This window comes from Gastrolobium bilobum, unplaced genomic scaffold (genome assembly GCF_033153095.1).
Source record: "Gastrolobium bilobum isolate Gb01-03AN ecotype WA unplaced genomic scaffold, APGP_CSIRO_Gbil_v1 utg3850, whole genome shotgun sequence".
In the NCBI taxonomy this organism is placed as follows: domain Eukaryota; kingdom Viridiplantae; phylum Streptophyta; class Magnoliopsida; order Fabales; family Fabaceae; genus Gastrolobium; species Gastrolobium bilobum.
This window is the reverse complement of record NW_026897525.1, coordinates 94,993-110,585: the sequence shown is the minus strand read 5'-3', so window position 1 is coordinate 110,585 and position 15,593 is coordinate 94,993. Positions and strand designations below refer to the sequence as shown.

The following is a 15,593-nucleotide window of genomic DNA, read 5'->3' as shown; positions in this document are numbered from 1 at the left end:
TAGCATCAGACGCAAAACTAAAACGCAAACATATAAAATACAAATAATGCATATACAAAAGAAGGTTAAATAAATGCATTTTAAAATATACACCAAATCTTTTTTTGAACTCCACAATCTATGGATTGTCATATATTTTGTATTCGTTATTCCTATCTTATCTATACAACAACGAAAACATAACACAGAGAGAGACAGCAACAAATCCGTGCATAACATAGTCCCTAAACGAAACATTAAATGACTTATGCAGAAAAAGTACCCCTGAATCCTTTTATCCTTGCAAGTTGAACTATTATCACGTTCTAAGGAGACTAATTATTTTTCAAGAAAGTTTGCACTTATCTACATAATACTCCCATAAAGTGCATTCAAGCTTGTGACCCCTATATTTGAAGACTTTGTAAGAATCATGTTATAGATTAAATATATTATTTAATCGAGAGTCATAATTTAATTTTAATATTTTACATACTTGAGGTCGTCAAGCTTCAACACAATCATTTTAGTTTTCCTACCGGAAACAATATGCTCACAAACTTCCCCAATTCCTGACAGTAAACCAATGACGTCTACAGAACAAAGAAGTTGGACTTATTATTTACAGCAATTAAAAAAAATCAATCACCGACTAAAATCTAAGACAAAACATATTACCTACTAAATAAGGACAATAAACTGATTCTTTCTCAATGATGTCAAAATTAACAAAATCAAATCCATTGGTAGATAGATTAGCATCAACAATCGATTTAACATCCATCATCAAGTTGAAAGATAGACGATAATCATGTCTGGTTGGCCTGAAATTCTATTTAATCCAACTCCAAATTTTTTTATGCAATAGACTTCTCCTCCACATATTTTTTTTTTGAACCTGTAAAGAACCCTTAACAGTAGCATGGATCCTTCCACCCTAAAAAAAAAACGTGTTCATACATTAAGATTAAGAGACGCGAAAAGTAAACAAAAAACAAAAAATATTACTTGTTCATCTAATAGAACCATCTCAACATTGTCATCAAAATCTTTACGATGAAAATTAGGAACCTTCTAAATCCTAACCACCCTAACCTTAATCCTCTACTCCTCCTTGGTAGGATTAAGATCTTTTATAAAATCATATTTTGAGAACATATCGAATGAGAAAACGAAGAAAATATGCAGAAAGAACCAATTTGCAGAAGCAACAAAAAAAATACGGACCACATGTGTGCCTTTGATGATCCTTTTTATACACGCAGTCAAAAGGTTTTTCGTCGAGGTTTTTTTTTTAATATAATAATACACTTTCCAAATCCAATAACACAATTAACTGTTTTCCAATTTCAATGTAGAAAGTAATGTGATATTAAGGGTGTGCATGACAACCTTTCCAGAATCATTTTTTTTTAATTTTTTTCTCGGGAACAGAAATGGATAGAAAACTCGTTTGGTAAAACCGGTTTATTTTTTTGTTCCCGGGATGAACCGATTTAATTTTTGTGCCGTCGGGCAAAAAATGAGAAACACTTGTCTCTCTCAATCACTCTCCACCACCACCATCATCACCACCACCACCACCACCATCATCACCACCACCACCACCATCATCACGACACGAGTACCGCCACCATCGTCGTTGTCGTCGTCATACCACCATTGCCGTTATCACCACCATCACCGCTACCTCCACCCATCACTACCACCATGCCACTGTCACCGCCACCGCCACCGCCACCATCATCATCATCACTACCACCACTACCATCGCTGTAGCCACCACCACCACCACCACGTCATCGCCACCGCCACCACTAACCATCATCGTCACAACCATTGCAGTCATCATCACCACCACTGTCGTAACCACTGCCGCAACCACTGACATCACCACCACCATCATGTCACACGCCACCATCACCACCACCATCGTCACAGCCACTGCTGTCACTACCACCACCATCGCCATCACTAGCACCGCCACTGCCACCATTACCACCGCCGCCGCCGCAACCATTGTTGTCACCACCAACACCATGATGTCATCACCACCACTACCATCACCACGCCACCATCATTTCTACCACACCGCCATCACCACCACCACCGCCACTCGCGGCACTGCTATCACCACTACGATCATCGCCACCACTACCACCGGCATTGCCACCACCACTATGTCGCCACCATCACCACCACCATCATCGCCGCCATTACCACCACTGCTGTCGTAGCCACTGCCGTCACCACCACCACCACCACGCTATCACCACCACCACTATATAGAAAGAAAAGTGATGATTCAAAAAAAAATTATGTTTAATAAGAATTATTTTTTATTATATTATTTGTTGTGTTATCAAACACAATTCTCATTCTCAGAATAAAAATAGAACATGTCATCAAACACATATTTTTTCTCAGAAACTGTTCCAAGGCGCAGAAATATAAAAGAATTGTTTCTTTTCAGAAACAGTGCCAGAGAACAGAATGGTTGTCATGCACACCCTAAATGTTCTGTTTGCCACCCCAAAAAGTCCAACTGTTTTCCCATTCCCACCTATATCGATTAAAAAATTTAAAGTTTAAAATTCAAAATTAAAAAAAAATGAAATATTAATACAGATGTCTGCCAACAATTAATGCTGAACTCATTTCCCTCCTAATGAAGCTTAAATTTCGAATTTAAAAATTTACTAAGGAGGAAAGATTTTAAATGGTGTGCAATGTGAACACAAACTTGAAATTGAAGGAGAGAGTGATCAGATATCCCTTAGGAGGGGTATAGCTTTTCTTCCGGAAGTATGAGCTTCTTAATTCCATTTTTCTGCTATTCCTATTGAAGCTGTAGTAGAAGTAGTGGCATTCCTAATATCAATATTTGTACAAGTGCTCTTAATGACCATTGCTAAGTCCGCAAGTAAGTCAGTTATAGATTTCTTCTTTTCTTTCCAAGCTAGGGATTTAGTTCCAAGGGAGGGCTAGATCAAGCACATCTAGTTTTGGAGAAAAAAGAGCATCAATACTTCTGCCATCGAATAAGGTTAAGCCACTACCATAGCACTGGGAGGATTTCAACAAACTTGTCAAAGAATGACATTTCATTCTACTATATAGATATGTATTGAAACTATTAGTTCATGAGATATTAAATTTTTTATTGAAGTGATTAGTCTTTTCGTCTCAATTTAAAGATTATGAATAAATATATATTATATTCATACACTATAGATATTAATTCAAAATATAAGCGAAAGAATGTTAACTTAAAACACAATAAGTTTTATATGAAAAATATATATTAATGTGGTTTATTAAAAATATAATTAATAAAAAGATATATTTAAAATATTTCTGAAATAAAAGTTAATAATCAATTAAAATAGAGTGGTATAACTTATGGAGAATGTTAAAACTTATTGTTATTTTTTTAGCATATCTCTAACATACTTAAATACTTTGGCTTTTTTACCCTTATAACCTTTAATTAATAATTAATTACTAATTTGACCTTCATTTGAAACTAATTCGAAAATTTAACCCCTTCAGAAAACATAACACCAATCTGCCCCTGTTTGACCGTTGACCATGAAGCCTACCCGGGTACACCCCTCCCTACTCTGGTATTTTTTGAAATTTTTTATCTACCCGGGTAGAGAGAGGTGTACCCGGGTAGAGTTCTTGAATCTGGAAAAATGGTTGAATTAGTTACCCGGGTAAGAAGGGTTGTACCCGGGTAAACATCCAGGGTAGCGTTTTTATATAACCGAGATGCTAAAAAGTTTCTTTTTCCAATTCATATTCTCCTCGGATTTATATTTCTATCAGGTTAATGAAAACGCAAAAAATTAAAATTAATACAACATTACCATGTAATTGTATCCCCTAGTTTCTCTAATCTTCCTCAACATCATTTGGATTCCGCTTCCAGTATAAGAGTCCCAATTCTGCAAAACTCACCATTTTTCTGCAACGTCACAACTAAGTAAAACTATAGATAGATAGATAGAGATAGAGTAATGATCTGCTAATTGGTTGATGGAAACAAATTCATTAGGGCTGCCATGACGAGGAAGCCTTGGATCTTCGTTGCTATCGTCCATGAACTATGCCTCTCACAGTTTTTTTCATTTATATAAAAACGTTACTCTGGATGTTTACCCGGGTACAACCCTTCTTACCCGGGTAACTAATTCAACCATTTTTCCAGATTCAAGAACTCTACCGGGTACACCCCTCTCTACCCGGGTAGATAAAAAATTTCAAAAAATACCAGGGTAGGGAGGGGTGTACCCGGGTAGGCTTCATGGTCAACGGTCAAACAGGGACAGATTGGTGTTATGTTTTCTGAAGGGGTTAAATTTTCGAATTAGTTTCAAATGAAGGTCAAATTGGTAATTAATTATTAATTAAAGGTTATAAGAGTAAAAAAGGCTAATTACTTTCTTTCATCTTCTTTTTTAAAAAAAAGCAACCAATACGACGCAGTCTTCACCTCTTCTTCTTCCGAAAAACCCCAAGAGCGAAGAGAAGCGAAGCAGATTGGAAGTTACGATCTGAAGAAGCTGTGAGTGGCGGCAGCAGAAGGATCAAGGTTGAGGGAGATGATGAAGAAGAAGAAGGTGCAATGGTTCTGGACTTGGATTTTTGGTTCCGTCATTTTGAGGCTGATTCTCATTTACTTTCCCAAAAACCTCAACCTCTCTTCTCGCCCCGAAGTCTCCACCCCTCTCACCAGCATCCGTCGCCGTATGCTCTTCCTTTCTCACCACTCAACTATATATATTCTATTTTCTTAAGTCCTTTATACTTTGTGCTCAATTTCAAGTTCTGTTTTCGCAGTGGCCGAGGGTTACTGGTTGAAGCAGTCATCAATGTCACCCTATGCCGGTTTCTAACTTCACTTTTGTTTAAATTGATTCATTCAATCAACCTCTTTTTCTGTTTTTATTATTATGTGTAGCCTAAGAAATTTCATTCTGTTTTTCATGTTACCAGGATCAATGTACCATGGTTCTCCTTTGTTATTAACACTTCTCGGCCCTCTCACAGTTACAAGGTACGTGCTATGCCATCAATTGTATCGGCTTTTCTTTTTTTGCTTAATTCCAATGGCGCTAAGTTTTTATGATAGTGAAAACCTTGTTTTGTACTGCAGAATTGAAGGGCAGCCTGATCATCTTTTATGCAGGTAACTTTACTTGTTACTAGTATTCAACGAATTGTTTGTTTCCTAATTTTATTAATCGTAATTGCTTTGATCTTTGTTGCTTAGTAGTTATATTTATCTTTGTTGATGAGAAAACTGTGCTTTCACAACTGCTTCTTCGCACTTGTAATTTGTACCTAGTTCCATTGTTTTTATGATCCAAATGACACAGTTCTTCATCCTTATTCTTTTTCCCTGATGCATCTTGTATATTTAGTTGTGTCCTTGTTATTCTCCTGATGCATATTGCGTTCCTAGTTAAGCAGTAAATTTCAAGTTTTCAACTCATTTCTGGATATAGTTTGGTTTTTGTGATTGCAGATGTGGTCACTGCAATGCTCATTTGTGCTGCTGGTGAAAAACTTCAGGTGTCATACAGTTCAAGTTTACAATTCCTAGGCCTTCATGACTTATCTGAGAATTCAGGTTATTAGCATGTGCTATAAGCGTGATCCTTTTGTTCAAATTTCAGATGTTATGGCTGGGTGTGCTTCTTCCATTTTTATTATTTTAAAGTGATAAATAGAAGAAGCGCATAAGTATGAAGGTCCTTTGCAGATAAAGATATATTGTACCATCAAAGAGAGAAGGATTTTTTTTTATACATACTTGACTAAATTTTGAGACAATCATAGCATGGTACTTGCATGCAGATTACCAGATAGTATTAAAAATTTGCAATGGAAGATGCAGTGCTACTTTTGACACTTGGGTTTGTTTTGTTTCCTTTCTTTTGGAGAGTGTATTAAAAGTTGAAGAAAAGGAGGGGGAATGAAACACCTCATTGATCATTAATTAGTTAAATATCAGGTTCTGAATATATTTATTAATTGAAAGGATTAGTCTGTAATTCTATCGTTAGTGTTGAAACTTGTGGATAAAATTACATGTCTGTGTGTTTCTGTTAACAAATGCATGGTGGAGAGTTATGGCAGTGTGGTGTTTGGGTGATGAAAAAAAATTATGTTGTTATATCCTGCACTCTTTCCAGAAAAATATATTTTATTGAATTTCTGAGAAGAAAACATGATATTGCAATATTGTTCTGCTGGTTAGGTTATGATCATATAAATTAATGTCAAGTTCCCTTGTCGGCTGTGGGTCTTTTTATGCAAGTTCATGACTTCTTGTTTGTCCCTTTTTATAGCATCTTATTGTTTCCATTTCCAGAGGTTCTTCCTTCAGGAGATTTTGCTGCACTTGTATACTTATGGAATCCCTTCACGGTAGTTGCATGCGTTGGTCTATCCACATCTGCAATTGAGAACTTGATGGTTGTGTTATCACTTTATGGAGCATGTACACGTAAGCATCTAATAACCTATGGTTTTTAATTTTTGAATTTTTAGATATTTCATTGATGCTATTGATTCACTCCTTCTTTTAAGTTTCATTGGTACTTGTTGGTTGTTTTCTGGTTAAGAATTAAGTGCTCCTTAATATTGAAAAAAATAAAACTGCATAGTGTCCTTATGTGCTGAAAAGAACAGTTAGTTTTTTGCTCCTTGGGGAATTTGTGGCGAGAAGTAACAGTAGGAATCTCACTTTATAGCTGAAGGATTGCTTTTATGCAAATAGATTTTGATTAACAATTTTTCCAATGGTTTTTATTTCTATTTTTTCTTCTTACCTGAAAATGTTTCTTGGTCTTAGGTTGCTTTTGGATAGAAAGAAATATGATTTTTTCTTTTGTTGAGTGTTAAAACCAATAAAACAAGAGTACTGAAGGGGGGTGGAGCCATGTACAAGTGAAATGTACTAGAGTGATAGGAAGCCATTCCTATCTTGAAAAGGGAGACAGTTTGATTGATATAAAATATGAACCTACAGGAGACGTGCAGAATGCTTTCCAGCTATGGAAGAAAACCCCAAAGCCCAAGCTATAATCTTAGAAAATAGACATTCACAGATCCCTTCACATAAATCAGCCCTCCCTTATTACACCAGATCCACCTTCCCCCTCCTCTAACTCCCTTACATCACACCCCCAAAACTAATTCACACATTCCTCACCCTCTAACCAGCTTTAGGCCTACGAGAGTACACTTGTTGGGGGTCTGGGCTTAGCCAGTATAGGGCCATTTGGGTCCCAATCCCATCATAGACTGACCACCCAAGGCTAAATAAAAGAACAAAACTTTTTTTCTTTTTACTGTTTCTTTTGTATATTCTATCAAATTTGATGTCCTGTATGGCTATATCCCTTTTTCCATTAAGTTAGCTGACTATGTTCTAGAAGAATTCCACTGTTTTACCTCACATACTCAAGCCTTGCATCCATAATCCTTCTGATTAACTTTCTTTTTTCATATTTTTTTTCCTTGCATGCATGGACACTATTTCATTTGGAATCATTGCCAATGAATAAGAGTCTTCATCTAGTTGATATCCACTTGAATGAAAAGGTTGCTAATTGCTATATTCAGCAACCAGATCAGACTTTGGAAATGATAGTAAAAACTCATCTATAAATTAAATAATGGGGGACTCATGAAAGATTAGAACAGCATCAATTAAACATATCATTATCACCTTATATTAACTGGCTTATTATCATCATCTTGTATAATGTTGAAATTGTAATGATGCACAACAGGACTAGTTCCGCTGGCTGCTTTTGGGTGGGTCATGGCTACGCACTTGTCTCTGTACCCTGCAATCCTTATTATCCCAGTATGCTGTTGCTTGAACCCTTTATATAGCATTTGCAACATATTCGGCAAATCTTTGTAGTCTTTAATTTATCATTTTATCTATCTGTAGATACATCTATTATCTCATTTTCCAGGTGATATTGTTATTGGGGTATGGTCCTGATGCACCTCCTAGGAAATTATTCTGGCAAAGGAAAAATATTAAAGCTGTCAATTCCTCCTCAAGTGATACGAGTTGTTTAGAAGAGGAAGTGAAGAATCAGCTACGGGTGCTGAATGTATTCTCATGGAGACCAGTTGTGCTTTTCATGTTATGGACTTTCCTGTGGTCATCCTATGTTTTAGTCCTATGTGGCATTTATTTTCAACAGCATGGTGGTCTACAGGAGTTGTTCAAAAGGTTCTGTTTAAATACTATTACCATTATTCCTTTCTGATGACAATTTTGCAATTGCCAAAATATATCTGCATATTTGTTTGTGTATTGTGTCTAGAGACTTCTTTCGGGTTATTTTGAAAGCTCATTATTATAGTAGCTGTCAGAATTGTGCTTAGTAGTGAGTAAACACCATTGCTTATTGGGGAGCTTTTTTAAGAATTAGTGAAGAGTCTGTGGAGTATCATGTGAATTGTGAAGACAGTTATACACCATTAAAATCACTCCAAAGCAATTGCGGAAGTACTGGGTTATTGTCACTGCTGTGCATAATATGGAGTCATCTAAAAGTTTTATAGCAACACCTGCAGCCGTGCCGGCTCCTAAAATTTGAAAAACTTTAGTTACACATTACTGTTATTTGTTCATGTAATGCTGAAAACAACTGTCAAGCAAGGTAAAAAATAATATGTAGTTTGGGAAGTCAAATCATTTAATACCGAAACAGCGAAACAGCAGGGAGTTTCAACATCAGCGATTAAGAAGTAACTTGTGATTCTGGATGAATTTTGTGTGATGACAATTAATGTTTTTTCTTTGTGTCAAAGGAGGTAGACTTAACTGTATTATGCTCCGTAACCTCCGTTGAAGGACACTGAATGTGATTATGAAATTTATATTGTTCTTTTTCTTTTATTCTCTTGTTAATATCATTATCAAGAACTGTCAACTGTCGTAAAATTTCTTGCTTAGTGGGAATGGCTAGTTTATCAACATCTTGTAACTAAACTTCCAGCTTGTATATGCAGAACCTATGGCTTCATTCTTACCATACAAGACCTGTCTCCAAACATTGGAGTTTTGTGGTATGTTCTATAGGAAGGAAAATTACCACTTGTATTGTAGGCTTCAATGTTTTATTCCTCCCATTAACTTTGACAGTTGTTTATTTCTCATGATATTTGAATACAGGTACTTCTTTGCAGAAGTTTTCGACTTTTTCAGAAATTTTTTCCTGATAGTATTCCATGGGAATATTCTGTTAATGATAGTGCCATTAGCCTTGCGCCTTAATCACCGGCCATGCTTTCTAGCTTTTGTATATATTGTGATTTCTTCTATGTTGAAGTCTTATCCTTCAGTAAGTTGTTTATTTTTCCATTAGTTTCTTTTTTTTTTTTGGTAAATCCATTAGTTTCTATTTTTACCTAGGTTGAAATTAGCTCTTAGAATTCAAGCATGAAGGTTTCACTGGGTATTGCTCAGGAAAAGATGCCATTATGCTTTTAAGTATTCAATCCATGATATTCTAAGATTACATTGTCCCAAATAGAATATGCGCAAGTAAGAACTTCTACACACTTTGCACGTGCACATATACAAATTTAGAAAGGGAAAACCTAACAAGGGGACCTGCAAATCTGAAAGGAGATTGAAAATTGCTGAAATTTGTCAAGTCTACTCTGTCTATCTGTCTAAAACTTTTCAGAAATCAGACATAAAAAAGGTCCATCAATGTGTTGTTCATTTTGTGTGAATTTGCATCCTGCTGCAATCTAATTTATCCCTGTACTATTTGTTTCCATTTTAACTAGGTTGGTGATTCAGCTCTATACTTAGGTTTACTGGGATTATTTGCTTATGAACTAAGAGGTTACTTCTCCTTCTTAATGACCTTTTATGTTGAGCATAATCTATTCTTGAATAATCAACTTCCTTGATTTTCAGATATGAAGTTTTCATTCTTCCTGTTTTCTGGTTATGTTGGTGTTTCACTTCTTAGCCCTGTGATGCACAACTTATGGATATGGAGGGTATGGATAGTTTTGGGTTGATCTGCTTTTTCAAATAGATTAATTATCTTCTTATCCTCAGTTCCTCACCTGTGTAATGAAATTGTTAGGGTACTGGGAATGCAAACTTTTACTTTGCAACTGCAATTGCATATGCTTGCTTCCAGGTGTGTTATCTCTACTCACTGATACTCACTTCTCTCCTCCTCATGTTAATTATTGTTGCTCTTTTTTCTTCACTAGTCTTTTTAATTGGAGGCCCTTGTCAAACTCTATACTTCACTTTATCAGGATCATCAGATTAGCATTTAAAGTTTATTTATATTCATTTTAAGATGATATTAAGCAAATGAGAACCTAGTTGAAGTTATTTTTTGCCTTTTCTTGTATATTTGTTATTTTCTTATATGCAAAGAGTGATGCAGGCTCATAAACCTTTTTTTGTGAATGCCTAGGTCCCACACCCTATGGGACGCTGTCCAGGGGCAACCTGGTAGGGCCTTTAGGTGAAAGGGGGTAGGGAGGAAGAGGGTTGGAAAGGACTGGAGAGGAATCAACCCCCCCCCCCCCCCCCCACACACACACACACAAACACAAAAAAAAACCTTTCCTTAATGACCCCAGCTCATAACCAACTTAGCTACACCACTAGGACCTCATGATCCTTGTTTTGTTCTATTAACAAGTTCCTAGTTTGATACAAGTGAGAAGTTAAGCATCACAATTCATCTCACTCTAATGGAGTACTTCATTGCAAATGAAAAATGCTTTTATTTTAAAAATTTGGGTCAATTAGTTTGATGTAGACAAAATGTATCAAAATTAAATGATTTATAACTTTGTCATGCTGTAAACTTATGTATGCTTCTTACCTCTCATGGGCAGATCATTCTGGTGGTTGAGAGTGTTAGTGCAATGCTCAATCATGACAGAAAGCTTACAAAGCTATCTACTGCAAAGCTTCAAAATGTCAAATCTTGAGAACTTCTTTGAAGTATGCTTTTATATGTGTCTATTAAGTTTCTGTGGTGTACCTGAGCTCCATGTGGACCTTGATCCTGGTTCCACGACCCATTACTGTGCTGTACTTCAATTCATTTTATCAAACATCTGTATTTCCTGGATGCAAGGCTCTGCAATCATGATACTGATTGCCAGTAACAGGATAGAATAGGATAAAAAATTCATTATGATGTATTGTGGTGCTTAGAATTAATCTTTTGTTCTTCGGTATATCCAAAAAACAGAAAGAGAAATTGATGTACCATTTAAGAAGTTCGATGGCTTTGTTCTTCAAATACTATTTGAATCCAGCACATGTTTATTTGTTTATCTGTTTCAACAATGCACTTGCTGATCGGAATAATCTGGAGCATGCCTTGTAATCCAAGCCAGCAGTTTATTGGAATAAACCTAGTAACGACACTAAAACACTGAGCGTATCTTTCATTTATTGATAACTCCCTGCTGTTTCGCTGTTTCGGTATTATGTATGCCTTTTTTCATTGATCGAATGCTCAATTATGGCTCCTGAGTCTGTAGTGTGGTTTGAATCCAGCAGTGGGTATGTTTGGATTACAATTTGAGTTGACGTTGGCCCCACCAATTTGTGAGATTCAATACTGTAAAGCCCGTTTATTTATTGGCATCTCTTCCGTTTGAATCTGTCTTCATAACTGAAGAATGCTTGATTCCGACGTTCCTTGGGTTGTGGGGTCGCACTCTTCCCCGACTCTATTCGCTTTATATATTGTTCTCTGTCTCGAGTCCTTATCTGTCAATGAACATTCATGGATGTGAAACGAGTAGTTGTGAAAAAGGTTATCCAATTGGGCTTGTCGGGTGCAAGAACATGCACCGTGAAACACGCCTTATCCTAGCTACATGCTAATCATTTTATGGATTTCACCTGCACATGTGAGAGCTTCTGGACAACTGTGGTCAAAGTCATCCGTCTTATGTACCTTTTGTATCGCAATAGAAAAGTGAAAAGCTGGAACTTTTTTTTTTTTAATAACTTGAAGGTATCTCTATTATCTTATTTTCGGAGTACAGCCGCTAAGGCTATTTCCTCATTGGAACAAATGGTGTATTATACCACTGTCACCCGAAGAAATGTGAGAGTAATCTCCCTTCGAGGGAGAGGTGGTTTTCCTCTTGCCCTCAAAGAATTTTAAGAATTTACTTTAGTTAAGGTTTGAATTTCTGAACAAAGCAAACCTTTGAATACTTAGTTGCCAACTGAGTTATCTTCGGAGGTTGAAAAGCTGGAATTTAAACTTAAAATCAGACAATGTTTGTTCCTTGTTTTAAATGGACTTAAAATGATACAACATTCTTCCAAATATGATGCAATTTTTGTTAGTCACACCAAGTGTGATGTGATTAAAAAAAGGATAATTTTTTGGTATTAATGCTGGCAGCATACCACAACCAATTGACAAAGAAAGGAGTGCTTACACTTAAAAGTCAAGATCATATGCCCCTATATGATAGACTATGTAAAATGAACATATGCCTAAGTTGTATAAATGACTTGGCCTTTTGACCGAGTCACCGGACAGTGGTCTAATCGAGGGCCAAGCGTTTGAATCGGAAAAATTAGAGAAAGAAGAAAAAAAATTGAAAAAAATATATTAAAAAATATTTTTATATAAGAAACTGTTTTATGAATCAAATTTTGCAATAATAATAGTCCAACATCATGTTCAAAACTTGATAAGTTGGATAATAATATGGATTAAAAAATTGAGAATATATCTCAAGAAGAACACATGGTTTATTGACATAGTACATTTTATTCAAATCTTACAAGGAAACATTTTAAATTTTTATTTTTTAAAAAAGATCAGACCGAATCGAGCAGGTTAACAGGTCACGCAATATTGATCGGGGTGATGCCAAAATCTATCATGAATGAAAACTAGACCGGCCCATGGGCCAGGTCATGGGATTCTTGGTCTCACTAGTTTTGGTCTAAGTCGTACAACTATGCATGCGGTCTACTTAATTGTGACATGTGTATCACATGTGTGGGTCTAATAACATATAGTTGATTTCTCTTATTTTGTACCATATGATATAAGTATATATCATTTTTATGAAAAAATAAAAAATAAACTGGTCAAGTGTTCAAAGAATCAAAGTTTCCCAACTATAGAACTACTGACCATAGCAGATGGAATGAAAATAATAATATACACGGCAAAACTGATAGAAACCTTATTTTATAAGAGATTTGATACTCCGCATACTCCTTGTTACCTACTAATGCTTAATATATAATAGGGTTCGTTTTTTTTAATATTACTTTAAAAAAATTTGTGTAATATTCACCACAATAATATTATTTTGGGATAAAAAATATGGTGTGTTTGTAATTTTAATTTATTTCAGAGTTATAATAGTCTTTATTTTTTTATTTTTTTAACCCTAAAATAACGTCGTTTTGTTGAATATTAGACAAAAAATTTAAAGTAACATTAAATATTTTATTCCCAATATAATAATGTGATAATAATTTCAAATTGGTCATCTGAAGCCTGTAAAAAGAGATTAATTACTAACGCTTAATACTTAACAAGAGATTCTCCTATATAGGTAAGTGCCCGAACCAAATTAATCATTTAATCGATAAATTAGTTGAAAAAACAAAAAAAAAACATTCTGTTGAAGAAGAGGCCTTTCTAGAATTGGTCATCCAAATACTTTAATTATATTTATTAGGAAAAAAGGCAAGAGTAATTTTTTTAAAAAAAATTGTCTATTGAGCTGTTTAATAATATATTTCACAAATGTCAAAAATGAAAAATGAAATTATGTCAGTTTTAACATAAGTGTAATTTAACTTTAAAGTACGCGTGATTGAAACCTCTTACTTGGATTAAAAGTAATAGTGATTGGTGTAGTTCAGGGTAAAGCTTAAAAGTAAGGGTAATTGACTCCAAAGAAATGGTTAATACATCACGTTGCTTTATCTAACCACCGTATAAGTAGGAAATCTTGGGTTTGACTATAATGCATAAAATAAACTTTTGTTTCGGAAAAAAACATTGCAAATCTCGTAGTAAAGTTCTATTGTTTGGTTGTTACAGTTCGATGCTAGAAGTAGAATGCAGTAAACGCACCCAAAATTTGTCATTTTAGTTTTATTTAGATTCGAGATAAGGGAAAGCAAGCAAAGGGAAATTAATGATTGAGAATGTTGACAAAGATCAACACCCGTGAATAATCAAACCCTTTTTACCTATGAGGAATTGAGTTAGTAACTAATAATTGTGTGGAATTGAGCATTCTTTTGCTTATGCCAATCTCGCACGTATTAGTTACAAAGTTAGAAAGGTGTGGAGTGTGGAACACGAGTGGAGGACCATATTTGACCATTTTGTATTGGTAATCAGCCAAAAACTGGTTTCACAATCTATGGACCCACAACAACTTTTCCTTTTGTTTATAATTACAAAAATAAAAAAAATTATAAAATATAAAAGTTGGAGCAGAAAGTACGTAAGAGAATGGGGGCAAAGATATTTTTGCAGATTTAATCAGAGGGTTAAAAGGGTGATGCGTGTGTGCGTCTTATTCTTTTGGTACGAACACCGACCTTCGTTCTGTCAAGTGTCGGCATCAGCATCAGCTAGCCATGCTCCTTTTTATGTGATCCTCGTGATCTAGCAGTAGTAGGCTAGTAGCCAGAATCAGTGTCTAATTGTCTATGCTCTATGCATAGGGACTTATTACTACATACTAGCTACTACCCTTAACCATTGGTCTATGCGTTCCTACCTATTTCCACTGGCCTATAATCTTTTAGGATCCAGCAATATTATATATTGGGTTTGTATTTATCATTTTGCATGACACAAGAAAAATTCTTACACTCACAACATTTTGTGAATCTCACATTTTTAGAATAAAGAAAAAAAAATTACGGCTGGCATAACGAATCTCTATAACATTAGACAATCATTTTTCCTACAAAATAACTATTGTAAAACTCATTATATATAGGTTTTATAAGAATTATGTTGTAGAAAAAGTGATTGTGTAATGTTATGTGAATTCGTTTTGCGTGACGTAATTTATTTTTTTGCTTCAAAAAGTGTGGACCCCACAAAATGTTGTGTATGTAGAAAACTTTTTTGTGTCATGTTAAATGATGAATGCAAATCCCTTATATATATACGGGATTTTCATTTGTCCTTTAATATGATATAGTAGAATTTTCTATACACATAATATTTTGTGGAGCCTGCATTTTTTTAAGCAAAAAAAATAAAATTATGACACGAAAAACGAATCTCAGTAACATGACACAATCATTTTTCATACAGCATTACTATTGTAAAATCTTATATATATATATATTGTTGGTAAACTCAATATTTTTTCTTTTATTAATGAAAAGATTCACTTAAAAATATTAATTTTTACAATACCATTATTTTTAAAATAGTCACTGTCATTGTAAGATTGTCAATTGATTAACGAAATAAGAGTATCTTTCGATGAGTTTTTTTTTCTTCAGAAGTTGCTCTTTTTTAAAAAAAAAACACTTTACATTTTTAGTTCGTTTGGAT

General features: G+C 34.9%; 1 protein-coding gene across 1 annotated transcript; it reads left to right on the top strand.

The window, feature by feature from the left end:
- Nucleotides 1–4,512: 4,512 nt before the first annotated feature.
- LOC133307676 (uncharacterized) lies at nucleotides 4,513–11,382 on the top strand. Its single transcript, XM_061508230.1, has 14 exons — nucleotides 4,513–4,731; nucleotides 4,825–4,872; nucleotides 4,981–5,041; nucleotides 5,141–5,173; nucleotides 5,493–5,617; nucleotides 6,362–6,496; nucleotides 7,788–7,864; nucleotides 7,980–8,245; nucleotides 9,031–9,087; nucleotides 9,194–9,362; nucleotides 9,817–9,874; nucleotides 9,950–10,035; nucleotides 10,125–10,181; nucleotides 10,900–11,382. The coding sequence occupies exons 1-14, from the start codon at nucleotides 4,587–4,589 to the stop codon at nucleotides 10,993–10,995; spliced, it is 1,413 nt and encodes a 470-aa protein (XP_061364214.1). The 5' UTR covers nucleotides 4,513–4,586; the 3' UTR covers nucleotides 10,996–11,382.
- The last annotated feature ends 4,211 nt before the right edge of the window (nucleotides 11,383–15,593 follow it).